Source organism: Populus trichocarpa, chromosome 10 (genome assembly GCF_000002775.5).
Source record: "Populus trichocarpa isolate Nisqually-1 chromosome 10, P.trichocarpa_v4.1, whole genome shotgun sequence".
In the NCBI taxonomy this organism is placed as follows: Eukaryota; Viridiplantae; Streptophyta; class Magnoliopsida; order Malpighiales; family Salicaceae; genus Populus; species Populus trichocarpa.
In genome coordinates this window covers 4,225,877-4,239,518 of record NC_037294.2, presented here as the reverse complement: position 1 = coordinate 4,239,518, position 13,642 = coordinate 4,225,877, and the positions used below count along the sequence as shown (strand labels likewise).

General features: G+C 36.2%; 2 protein-coding genes across 5 annotated transcripts; both read left to right on the top strand.

Annotated features, from left to right (window-relative positions):
- Window positions 1-400: 400 nt before the first annotated feature.
- LOC7475931 (guanylate kinase 3, chloroplastic) lies at window positions 401-4,917 on the top strand. Of its 4 annotated transcripts, XR_002984317.2 has the most exons (3): window positions 401-1,447; window positions 2,064-2,186; window positions 2,961-3,177. XR_002984317.2 is itself a non-coding variant. In XM_024610508.2 (2 exons), exon 1 carries the CDS (start codon window positions 416-418, stop codon window positions 1,418-1,420), a length of 1,005 nt encoding a protein of 334 aa, XP_024466276.2. In that variant the 5' UTR covers window positions 401-415; the 3' UTR covers window positions 1,421-1,447; window positions 4,542-4,917. The 4 variants fall into 4 exon arrangements, 3 of the variants coding, with proteins under 3 accessions (XP_024466276.2, XP_052312397.1, XP_052312396.1); XM_024610508.2 differs by lacking the exons at window positions 2,064-2,186; window positions 2,961-3,177 and adding an exon at window positions 4,542-4,917; XM_052456437.1 differs by lacking the exons at window positions 2,064-2,186; window positions 2,961-3,177 and adding an exon at window positions 3,248-3,434.
- A 278-nt stretch (window positions 4,918-5,195) lies between these two features.
- Window positions 5,196-8,564, top strand: LOC7497986 (uncharacterized). The gene is made up of 2 exons (XM_002314388.3): window positions 5,196-7,849; window positions 7,994-8,564. Exons 1-2 carry the CDS (start codon window positions 5,795-5,797, stop codon window positions 8,417-8,419), a joined length of 2,481 nt encoding a protein of 826 aa, XP_002314424.3. The 5' UTR covers window positions 5,196-5,794; the 3' UTR covers window positions 8,420-8,564.
- The last annotated feature ends 5,078 nt before the right edge of the window (window positions 8,565-13,642 follow it).

The following is a 13,642-nucleotide window of genomic DNA, read 5'->3' as shown; positions in this document are numbered from 1 at the left end:
AACAACGCTTAAATATTTTTTTTTAAGTTAAAAAAATAGATTTTATTTGCAGTGAAATGCAGACCAATAATATAGTATTTACTATTAGTTGATATTGAGGTTAAAAAAATTATGGAAAGAAGATGACGAGATCACGAGGATGAAGATGATAAAATGATGGCCGGAGAAAAAAGCTTTGTTGTGTTTTAAAAAAAGAAGAAGAAATACCAACTTTTTAACGCTTATTTTCTTAAAAAAGGTTGTGACAATTAGTTGATATTAAAATTGTAATATTTAATTTGTGAGTTCACTTTCAATATTAAATCAATTATAATAATAAATTTGTAATTTTTTAAATTTTTTGTGTTGATTGAGTTCTTGCTTTATTAACCTAGACCTAGTAGATAAATTGTTATCAACTAATAATTTTACAAAGATGTTGCAATGCTTCTATATAAGCAGAGATAGTAATTTAATCCTTTATTCAGATACTAAATCCAAGCTCCACCTTCCCCTTCACCGTCCGTTCTCCACGTACAAAACCCCTAATCCCCTCATGTTTCGCAGACTCTATTTCTCCCTCTCTCGCCCTAACCCAACTCTCTTCTCTCCAATCTCTCACCACGAAAATACCTCTCTTATCATAAATCACAGCAAACCCACTTCTATCTATGAACGTTTCACTTCAACCCCACCAAGATTCTTTGCTTCTTACACCAAAACGAGCGATACCCAGAAGCCTAAATTCACTATTCCACCTCCTGATAAAGCCTCAAAGCCTGAAATGCTACGTGCCCTTGAGTTCTCAATGGGCTCTTCTTTTAGTACCAACCCAATTTGCCCCCCTCCAAACCCTTTAATCATTGTGATAAGTGGTCCAAGTGGGGTTGGTAAAGATGCTGTTATCAAGAAATTGAGACAAGTTAGAGAAAGTTTGCATTTTGTTGTGACTGCAACTAGTAGGCCAACGAGAGAAGGTGAGGTTGATGGTAAAGATTATTACTTTGTGTCAGAGGAAGAATTTTTATCAATGGTAGAGAGAAATGAATTGTTAGAGTATGCACTTGTCTATGGTGATTATAAAGGGATACCAAAAAAGCAAATCAGGGAGTTTATGGCAAAAGGGCATGACATAGTTTTAAGAGTTGATGTACAAGGGGCTGAGACTTTGAGGAAGATTTTGGGGAATTCTGCTGTCTTTATATATTTAGTGGCGGAGAGTGAGTTGGAACTTGTGGAGAGGTTGATTGATAGGAAGACTGAGGCTAGCGAGGCTTTGCTTGTGAGGATTGCGACTGCGAGAGAGGAGGTGAAACATGTTAGGGATTTTGATTATGTGGTAGTGAATGGTGAAGGGAAGTTGGATAATGCAGTTAAGCTGGTGGGATCAATCATTGATGCTGAGAAGGCCAAGGTCCAGCAAAGGAGGGCTGTGATTTAGTTGAGGGCTCAAAGTATTGTTTTTGAGGTATGGACAGTGCTTTCAGTGGTTATGCTTTTCTAAGTTTTTATTTTTGTGGAATTGAATGATGTGATTGCATTTGAAGGTTGTAATTATGGATTTTAAGGCATGAGAATCTGAACGTAGGTTAGAAGTTCAGCACTGGATAAAGTTCGTTATGTTCAGTTAATAATCTTGTTGGTTTTCTACTTTGGTATGCGATAAAAGACTGACAGAGGTCCACTGTGCATCTAACCAGGCGTAGGAGTGAACCCAACTTTAATTGACTTGTCTTAGGAACTACACTAAATTGTTCATTATAGACACAAACTCAAGAAAGCCTTGTTCCCAAACTAGTGGAGGTCAGCTGTGAGTATGCAGATAGGTGACGGATGGTTGAGTCTATTGTATTGGAAAAGAGGCAGTGTAATATAACAACTGCATTGTTTTTCATAAATGCTCCATAATAGTTGAATTGATTGTTCTAGAGAGAGGAGTGTATTTGGATTACAGTTTAGAAGAGATTACAATGTTTTGCAGATTCTTGTTCTATAGTCAAATTTTTGTACTATCTCCATATGTGTACATAGGTTGATGTCTGAATCTGGCAGCTTTAATTATTTCTCTCTCCTGTTATCTGTAGGTTCATTCTTATTGCAACTGTAACGACTATCCTGATGTCTTATAACTGCTCACCTGAGTCTTTGAGTCCCTATGTCTTACAACAGCAAGCCTTTCTAAGCATTTTGCTTTGGTTTGGTTATGGGTGGGTCACATCCTTTATTTCATGGACAATCACATTCATTTTTAGTGCTTTTATATAACCAGAAAGAACTTCCTGCAATAAGATATCAATCACCTCTCCTTGTACATTTGGAACAGGCAAGCACCTGTCATTTTTGCATATTTTTAGAGGCATTATTTTAATTCTGTGAAGTTATTTTTTCCTTGTGACTTCTCACATAACAGATTAAATGTCGCATAACATAAGTTAAAACAAAAATTCAAAGAATGTGTGCATTTGAAAGTTATCATTGTGAGTTATATGATGTGATGATCTGAATGTATGCTAGAATGTTAGGATTGGATGGAGTTCAATTATTCAATTTATGGTTTTGATGCATTCTGCTTCTGTATCCAGTAAAACACTAATAGATTTTCCATATGAATCTAACCAAGCTTTGGAATTAACCTGAACGTAGTTGACTTGACTTGGTGTCCCATACCAACTTGTTTATTTACTCGTACAAACTAAACTAAGCAGAGGTCAGCAACGGTATGCTGATTGCAGATGGATGGCTAAGTGTATTGTAGTGTAATAGATGCACCATTAAAATTGAATTGGCGTCCTAAAGAAATAAGAGATTATAATGCTTCACGATCCCTCGTCCTATATTCATTCTTTTTTTTTGTAAATCCATGTCATTGTTCAAACCAAGCTGTTCTAATGTGTTTCTCCCCTCATATTTCAGATATATTCTTCTTATTGCAACTGTAATGCTTATCCCCCAGTCTTATATCTGTGTACTTGTGTATCCAGGTCCCAATGTCTCAAAACTTGCAAGTCAGTTGAGGGTAATGTCAATGTTTATGTATAGAATGGAGCATTGTAATCAGTTTAACTGTTCTTAGATAACACAAGAAGCTTCCTGCAAAAAGACGTTCTCCTCTCAAACATTTGGAATAGGCAAACACAAATTCATTGATGCCATATACTTCTGGAATGCCATCTTATATCTGTGAAGTTTTTTTTTTTTTTTTTTGTATGCTCTATTCTTATAACTCATTGAATGTTGCATACCAGAAGTTAGGTCATTGGTTGTGCAGGTGGCGGATTGATCAACTGGCCAGTGAAATGTTTTTAACTGTAATGATTCTGGTGAAATTCGATCAACCTGTTATTCTGATAAAGTTTAGTGAAGTGGTCATCTAACTGATAATTGGCTTTCTTTGTACCACAAACTTTATACAATGAGAAGAAATGCTATGGAGAAACCTTGTGTTCTTTGACAAACTCTTTTTTCAATCAGACAATGTGTTAGTCCTTAAGTTTTTATTGCATTTTGTTAAAAGAGAAACAGAATTGCATAGCCAAGATGTAACTAACCTACCAGAAAGTCAGATATTGTTTCTGAATTTCTTTCATAAATTTGGAAGAAAAGACCCATTTTTCCAAAGAAATTCTCTGTTTGGATTCTGTTACTTGCCTTTGCTAACTTCCTCTATGCCTGAACCGAATCTGGTCTTTGTTGCCTTGCAATTAGGTGGTTTATCATGGGAAATGCATGCAACAAGTTTCTTTCTTGTCAAAGATTTGTATTTTCATCCACTCGTACTATTGTTTTTTTTTCCGGGACAACAAAAGTACCAAAAAAATGGTGACTGAGTTACTTTAGAAAATTGGCTCTGGTAATTAGCAGTCAGTAGATATCTTGCACATGGACAAGTATTCAGAATCGAAGTTGCAAAGTTTGCCATCTGTGAGAAGCAACCTAGTGGTGGTAGTGGGGATGGATCTGTGTAAGTGTAATGGAGCCCATCTTAGTTTGTGGTTTAGGCGTGGTTGGAAAGAGCAATAATGGGAGAGGAGAACATAGGAAGAGGACAATCTTATTTTAACATTTCAAAGTTTATGTCAGCACATCAAGAAGGAACTCCTCAAGTTCATCGATGCAACTTTTACATATCATTTTTTTTTTTGGTAGAAATTGAGTTTTACCATGATCAATCCAAGTGGGGATAAAGATTGTTTAAGGTGTTGGATTATTATAGTTGCTTGTTTCTGGAGTGCTGTGTCCATTTCAATCTCTTAAATTTGATAGCATTTCTACTCAGCATGTCGTCTACAAATTTCAAGTAGTTGGAATGATCTATTGACCATTGCTGGAATTCCCAGTGAGCTGATGATGGAGCTCTCAGCTAAGTTGAATCTGACTTATTCCTTCGCAGAAGCATTTTGATGTTTTAAGGATCAATCTCTATTTCTTCGAAGAAGAATCCATTGGAAAATACAAAAGAATTGGAAGTTGGATGTTGAAAGAAATAGCGATTGGTAGTCACTCTACTATTGTTGGTTCTCTCTCTCTGTTAATTTATTTATTGAAAATTTTGTTTTGCACAGGCCTACTTGAGACTTTGCTTGTCCCAATCTTCCGTTTTCTATTCCGGCAAAGATTTGAACTGGTTTCCCCCGTCAAGTATCCATACTAATGAAGACTACGCGCAACAGCAAAGTGACTATCTTGCACCATCGTCAAGTGGAAGCCAAGGGTCAATCCGGTTCATTACAATTTACAAGCCAACCTAGCTTCTGCCTTATTAATTATGGTCTGACAAAAGCAAGGTCTACATCAAAGCCGAGCTATTCGTGTAGTTTAAGGGATAAGTAGGGTTTCGTGTCCCATCCCATTGAAAGGAGCCTTTGCCTTGACACAAGAGAAGAGTCCTTCTGTAAATCTATTTCTGCAAGCCATAGATAACCAGCCAAATTTGCTAAATTCACACTTGTAAAGACCTGACTAAGTCATCGAATTTAAGAATCCAGAAATGGAATGAGTCAAAAAAAAAAAGAAAAAAAGAAATTAATGATGTCCCTCCCTCTTGAAGGAAATAAGAACAACAACTTGATGAAAAAAACCCCATTTATCCTCATTGAATCATTGTGAATTATGGGTTGGTTCCGTTAATAATAATAATAATAAAGCCATAAATGAAAAGGTGGAGTGTACATCACTATCATCTTAATCATTCAAACAGGAATCATCTCGGGAATCTGGAGTTGGCAATTATTCCTACTTGTTCCCATGAAGAAGAAAAACAGGATTAATCAAAGGCTACTTGGGTGCATGCCAGAGCACGCTCAATGGTCCTGTTCTTGTACCCCCAAGAACAGGAAAAAAAAAACAGATTGAACCGTTAAATATTGTAAGAGCAAAGGACATGGAAAAGTGCAAGCAACTTCTCCAGCTGCAGTTATACCCTTTATTAAGGGTTTGCTAACTTTCTAGTTTTGCTTGCGAGAAAAAGAAGCTTTTGGCTGGTTTAGATGGCCCATGAGGAGACTTATTGGCGAGAGACAACCGACTTTAATAAGCCATCACATGACCAGAGAGAGGGATAGTAGAGTGGACAACCCTTGCCGGCAAAGTTTTATAGCTGAGCAAAACTTCCTAGGAAAAACTGCAGAAACAGAGAGCAACTTTTAAAGTTTCTCTACATTTTCTCAAATTAAACGTGCTCCCTAAGCTAGTTTTTCTCTTCGTTTTATAAGCATAGTTTCTCTTCTTTTTTCTTGCACAAACACCATAGTCCAAGAATCAAAGCATTTCCAAAGGCAAGTTTTGCACAACTGAAGGTTGGTCTAATCCGGTGGGTATGGATCGCGGCGAATCGGAAGAAGATGGCAGCATTCGTTTTCCGGTTGACGAGCTTCGCAGGCTTAGCGAAACCTATGGCTCTGCAACCATTTTTGAGCCTCAGAGTGATATAGGAAAGAGAGACAGTAGCACTGGAAATTCGGTTTCTCCAACATTACCTGCACCGGAGAAGAAACTCACACTCTTTGCTCTTCGCCTTGCCATTTTTGAGAAGGCAGCTACTTGCCTCGGAACCCTCGGGTTCATCTGGGCAACAGTTGTTCTTCTCGGAGGGTTTGCGATTACTTTGGATAAAACAGATTTCTGGTTTATCACCATTATTCTGTTGATTGAAGGGACTCGAATATACAGCAGGAGCCATGAGCTTGAATGGCAACACCAAGCCACCTGGTCAATTACTGATGCTGGGATTAACAGTTTCCGGGCATTGAGATCCAGCTCCCACTTCATTATTGAAACTGTGAAAGCACTTTTTAGGCCAATAACACGGGTTCAAAAGCAGAGTCTGCATACCAGAGAAATAAGGAAGAATCCTGATGCAGAAATCTCTGGGAACTGGGGAGTCCAGAGGAAGCTAACTCGGACATGGACAAGTTCAGATGTTCCTATTCTACCATATGCTCAATGGTTTTTTCTTTCAAAAAATGTCAGCAAGCTTCTCTATTGGCTCCAGCTTGCATCTGCATCAGCCTGTGTGGTTTTATCATTGATGAAACTCATCAAACATAACTACGGTGAGGTTGAGAAAGGGAATACTGACAAGAGGAACCGACAATCTGCACTGAATATTTTCTATTCTTTGGCTTTGGCAGAAGCTCTGTTGTTTCTGATGGAGAGAGCTTACTGGGAGTGGAAGGCAAGCTACTGTAAACTGCTGGAAGAGGTGAGCAGAGAGTGTGATTTGGGGCTTTCAGGCATAGTTTCGATCAGAAGGTTCTTCTACGATGCCTACTCTAGGTGTCTTGAGGGCAGTATCTTTGATGGCCTAAAAATGAACATGGTTACTTTTGCTATGGATCTATTGGCTTCGAATTCCCCTGATGAACAGCTCATTGGAGCTAGAATTCTTCGTCAATTTGTGATGAATCCTCAGTTTTCTGATGATACTCTCAAAAACATTGGGACAAATATATCAATGATAGACCGATTAGTGGAGGTATTGAACTGGAAAGACCCGCAGGAAGAAGAGATCAGGAGGTCAGCTGCAGAGATACTATCAAAACTAGCCGGCAAGAAGCAAAACTCCCTACGGGTTGCTGGAATACCTGGCGCATTGAAGTCAATTTCATCTCTGCTACAAACCAATAGAAGTTGCAGCACCACAGCTGATGAAATTGGTGAAAAGACAATCATCTGTGATCATGCACATTATGGATTCTGGACATTTAATCATTTAGGACTTCTTATCCTGAAGAAGCTCGCTCGTGACCATGATAACTGTGGGAAGATTGGAAATACAAGGGGCCTCCTACCGAAGATCATTGATTTCACACATGTAGAAGAGAGGTTGCTGAAAGATGAAAATGTAACACCGTCTCAGATTTTAACAGTGAAACGTTCTCTGCAACTGGTGAAGATGCTGGCAAGCACAACAGGCACAACAGGTAATAATCTTCGAAGAGAAATCTCAGAGATAGTTTTCACCATCAGCAATATTAGAGATATTCTACGGCATGGCGAAAAACACCCAATGCTACAAAAACTCAGCATAGAGATATTAACCAGTCTTGCACTAGAAGAGGATGCAAAGGAGAGGATTGGGGGCACGGGTGGAGTTCTTAAGGAGTTATTCAACATTTTCTTCAGCCAAGGAATTCCTGAAAATCAGAATCACGCAAGAATAGCTGCAGGAGATGCTCTAGCAATGCTGGCCTTGGAAAGCAGAAGGAATTGTCTTCGCATTTTGAAATTAAAAGTACTGGAAAGGCTAGTTGGAGCACTAGAGGTCCCATTGCTCAGGGTAAATGCTGCAAGAATTCTACGGAACTTGTGCACCTATAGCAGAGTAGATTGCTTCGACCAGTTGAAGGGCGTAGCAGCTGCTGTACCCACGGTAAGTGCTTTCTAGTTCTCTTTAAATTATGTTTCTATGTTTAGAAAAGGCATGGGAAACAGGATTTCGTTTTGTAGTCTGATAAAAAATGTAAGTACTTCTGAACAGAAACTTGGTTTTCAACTCTTTCCCCTCGTGTTGCAGGTGCTGGAGGCAGTTATGTCTGAAGAGAACAAACTACAAGAAGTAATGGTAGGACTAGCGGCCGAAGCTTTTAAATTCATGACTCCTCAAGAATCCAATATCATGTTTGAAAGAACTGGTATAAAAGAGGCTGAACTAGCCAACAAAATACTCCAGATTCTCAAAAAGTACGAAAATCCACCAGTCAAGGTTCCAAGAATAAGAAGGTTTTCCATAGAGTTGGCGATTTGGATGATGCGGAACAACACGGCGAATGTACGTACTTTCAAGGACCTGGGGTTGGAGAAGGAATTGGAGGGGGTTTTAGAATCCACGGCTGAAGTTGAAAGCTTCAACATATTCTCAGGCACTTCTGGGCTGAGTCGCCACAGCACAACTATTCACTCACTTGTTGAAACTGCATTGCAGTTGCTGGAAGACAGGTAAAATTGTGCAGCAGAAAGTTCCAAACAAGTTGTCGTGTGAATATGAATGCGCCAAGTTATAGGAGATTCTTTTTTCTCTACATGATATTTATGCATTTGTATATGTTTTGCAAATAAAGAATCAAGTTAATGATCTTTACCGACAAGATTCTTTGTGGGATCATGCTGCTGTTTGTAGAGTACTTTGAGTTATGGTCGCTTACTATGAGTTTTTTCCCACGTGAACACAGTGACAAAAAGTCACATACTCGGAAAAATATTTTCTAATCTAGCACAATTAGAATAATCATGCATGTAATATATGTAAGACCTATTAATATATGCATATACTATATAGATGACCATTATATGTGCATATACTACATAAACCCCCCCCCCCCCATCCTTCCCTCCCCTTATTCCTCTCTTTTTGCTCCTTCTCCCTCCTCCCTAGAGCCACCGGCAACCTCACCCACTAGATCTCTCTCTCCCTTTCATCGTGACAGACTCTAGCACAGACAAGGTAATCACGCATGTAATACATGTAAGACCTATTAAAACGTGCACGTACCATATAGATGATCATTATATGTGCATATGCTACATATGTATATCAATAGATCTTGCATGTACTCTATACATGGCTACCTTTACCCCCCGTTCTTTCCCCTCTCCTTATTCCTCTCTTTTTGCTCCTTCTCCTTCCTCCCTAGAGTCACCCACGACCTCCCCAACTAGATCTCTCTCTCCACCGTGAAAAAACCATCTCTCACCCTTTCACTATGACAGACTCTAGCACAGTCAGGATAATCGTGCATGTAATACATGTGAGACCTATTAATACGTGCATGTACTATATAGGTGATCAATAATTGTGCATACACTACATACTCATATCAATAGATCTTGTATGTATTACATACACAACTACCTTTTCCCCCCCTCTTTCTCCCACCCCTCATTCCTCTCTTGTTGCTCCTTATTCCTCTCTTTTTGCTCCTTCTCCCTCCTCCCTAGAGCCATTTGCAACCTCACCCATTAGATCTCTCTCTCCACCATGAAAAAACTCTCTCTCTCTCTCTCTCACTGTGACTGTCACAGCCTGATTCCCAGATTCATGACCGGCACATAGGCAAGGTTCCCCTTCAAGGTTCCATACCTATGCGAACCCAAACTTACATACAAACTTATCCTTTAAATAACTCAATTAACTGTAACAACAAAACTAACTTCATAATATAATTTGATTGTCTTAATATAAGAGTTAATACAAATTCATAGTTGTGGAGCAGTAACTAGACATAAAGAAAAAATACAAATTACAACGAAAAGAGTAGGTTCTGAAAGTCCAACAAAAGTGACATGCTAACAAGCTATAAGCTTGAAAAAATAAATAATGAGATGGTGAGTTCAACAACTCAGTGAGTAGATAACATTCAATATATATACACGAAGTAATACAACAGTGAGGAATATATATACAACTATGGCTCTAGGTTTTTATAGAAAAGTTTCTCAAATAGGCCATAACAAGAATATCACAAGGTAAAGCTCGTCAGAAAATCAAAATGTAATGAGCATGAGGCTCCGTACTATGGGATGATTAGTCCACACAAGTTGGTGACTCCCCCAACTAACTAGGGTTCAGATATGATGTGCACAAATACTAACACTACTATGTTAGCATGAGTATTCTAACTGGTATATCATAGGTTCATAATCATAATTAAACAGACATTCATATCTCAAGGCTCAACTCATGACATCAATCAAATGAGGAGCTATCAATTCAGAAATCAATTCAAATATATATTGGTTCATATCAAGAATTCAGATTCAACAATTGATCATGATTTATCGTAACAAGGATAATAATCAACATATATATAATCAAGAAGAATGATCCAATTCACATTAACAACTCAAATATTTATAATATTTCTCATGCATATAAAAAAATTATCCACTCACCTGACTCAAAAGCGAATGGAACTCAAAAGCAAATACCGAAAGAATTTCCTATTAATGTCCCGCATGTAGAATATCAGGATTATCTGAATACAAAAAAGATATATTCAAAAACGACTTGAAAAGAGCATACAACCTATTTAATACACTTAACTAAGGGTCTATTCCATAACTTTATATGTTTTTGAACTAAACTAGTCATTTTTCCCAAAAACCCAAAAATTAAACGGTTTTCCTAAAATCTAATTCATAAGAGAACAAATAATAAGACTTGATAATAATTCACTAAATAACCCTCAATACTCATCAAAACAATCTTAAAAAGCTAATCTTGCATCTAGGGACCAATTTGGAATTTTATCAGATTTTTAGGGGTCAAATTGTAATTTTATCAAATTGGAGGACCAAACTAAAAATGTCATAAATTCATAACTATACTGGAATTTTGCTCATAATTCATCCTCAATTCTGTCCATAATCTTGAATTATGCTCCAAGGACCAATCTGTGATTTTTCCAAAGTTTTGGGACTAAACTATAATTTTTATAAATTGAAGGACTAAACTGAAATTTCATCATCTTCAACCTTAAACCCAGAATTATCCATAGATCACCTACTAATATATCAATATTTCTAACTCAAATTCAACATTTAAACAAACCATAACTCAAAATCATCATTTTTACCTAAAATCTTTCAAAATCAACTAAATAACTCATTACTCATAACAATCAACCCATAATATTCATATCAATTCATCAATCAAACCCAAAACACAACCTTCAAAACCCTAATATTCAACAAAATAGAAAATTAAAGCTAAAGAAAACACATTTATACACATCAAAACATAAATCTTACCCTTTAACTTATTTTCTCTAACTCTTTTCTCCTTCCTTTATCTTTCCCTCTTTTCTCTTCTTCTTCTCTCTTGCCTATTTTTCACTCTCAATTTCAGATCCCTCTTTCTCTTTTTTTCTTTTATTTATACTTATCATGTTTTATTCAATTATCACAATACACCTTATTCATTTATACCTACTTCTAAGCCTGCAAGGGCTTTGTTACCTTTTCCTAATCTCTTTTATTTTCAAAACATCATAGTGACAGACCTCAACATTCTCTATCTCCACCGTCCTTTGCTCTCTCTCTATCTCTTCACCTATGACAATCAATCTCTCTCTCACCACTACCACCGCCGCCACTCATAAAAACCCCATTTAACCAATTTGAGGTATAATGCACCTTCTCCATCTATTAATTTGATGTTTTATTGGGCTAATTTGAGGATTTTTTAGGTTAGGGTTTTAGAATTTAGTTTAGGGTTTGTGTTAAAAAAAATTAAATTAACTTTAATTGATATTAATTAGATATAAAATTAGTCAATTTAGTTGTATAAATTGTATTATTTAATAACAAAATCCATGAAGTTTGTGTTGATTATGTCAAGGTTAGAGTTGCATGGACTATAAATTGTGTTAATTAGCCTTAAGTAATCCCAATTGAGTTGATAAATTATGTTATTTTAGGATAAAGTTTATGAATTATGATTTTATTGATTATGTTTAGGTTTATCAAAATTTCATCAAAATGATGTAACTTGATGAATTGCTATATTAATAAATTAGCATAGTATTTTTTGTGCTTTTCGCAAAATATATTTTATATAGTGGGGTTATTATTATTATTATGGTACTATTGTTGATACAAATAATGATATCATTTACCATGGAGGAAGTAACAAGTTATTTAGTTTGAGATTAGACAGTTTATTTACCAAACTAAAAAATCTAGTATGTGGAGGCATTGAGTGGAATTTTATCTGAAATTAACATCGACGCTACTTGAAGTATGCTTGGTGGGAGTCATTTGAATTGTTATGTTAATGTACCCATTACTAGTGATGTGAGTTTTAATGCATTGGTTAGGTTGGTCACTGCAAATAGGTTACAAATGTAAGAGTTTATTTGAATAATATACCTAAATGAGGAAACTCCTTGAGTTTGGAGTTCACTCAAGTCCCAAGTTAATGTCAAAAGACCATATAAGCATCACAAACAGTTGTTTCATCTAAGATAGATGATGATGCTATGAACCTAACATTAATTTAAAAAATTATGCATATAGAAGCTCGATTGGGTATGATAACTGCTACATATTGTTATAATAAATATGAATTGAGTGATGAGGAAGATGATTGTCATTTAGATGATGCACTTGAAGAAGACGAGATAGGTGAGCTAATAAACCAAACAATAGGTCCTTCTGTTCCTAAATTTGAGATGTTAATAGGTCAGCTCATATGATAAGTAGTGATTGGGCTTTGAGTTGTAAGAATTTAGGCTTAACTACTAAGTCGGAGATTAGACAAATATTTTTAACCAAGATTGATTTAATTAAGGCAATTAAGTAGTGACATATAAAGAACTCATTACAATACAAGATTCAACAATCAACCATAACTTATTTACAGTTATAAGGTAAGCATGAACCAGCATGTCAATGGTATTTGCATAAGGGATATCATAAGAATTTTGAGCCATTTGAGATTTTAAATTTGAAAGGGCCTCACATATATCACAACCTAATAATTATGCAAACTCACTATCAGATTGACTCAGATTTTATTGTTAATAAGATGTTGACCATTATCAAAGTTGTAATAAGCATTAAAATTGTATCATTTCAAGCTACTATCCATAGAGATTCTTTATATGATATCTTGTATAAAAAGGCTTGAGTAGCTAAAAAGAAAGTATTGAGTGGTTGATTGGGCTCAATAAGCAAGTTAACTTTTATTTTTTATATAACATATTCACATGTAAAAATTTTAATTTTTTTAATAATTATGTTTAGATTTGATTGAATAAGTTTTAGGATGGTCTGGTTAAACCTTGACACTATGCATTGATTGACCTAAATGAGTGTGTTCTTCCTTATGTTATCAAGGCTATATTTTTTAGATCATTCAACTAAAAGGCATAAATGTCAATCACAATTTTAACAAAGATAAATTATCTCACCATACGTTCTACTTTCGTGTTAGGGAGATGACATCAATTCTACAAGTTTTTACAATGCTAGTAAATCTTCCAATTGACAGAGCTTTTGTTATAGGCCCCATAACTTTTAATGAAGATAAATTATGTCTCCATCTATTGGGACGAGTGTCTCCTCTCGAGTGATATAAAGAGAATTATATTAGATTGATATGGTTGAAGAAAAATTTTGAAACCCCCTAAAAGGTACAACGCGTGTTGTGTTGCATTATTATGCT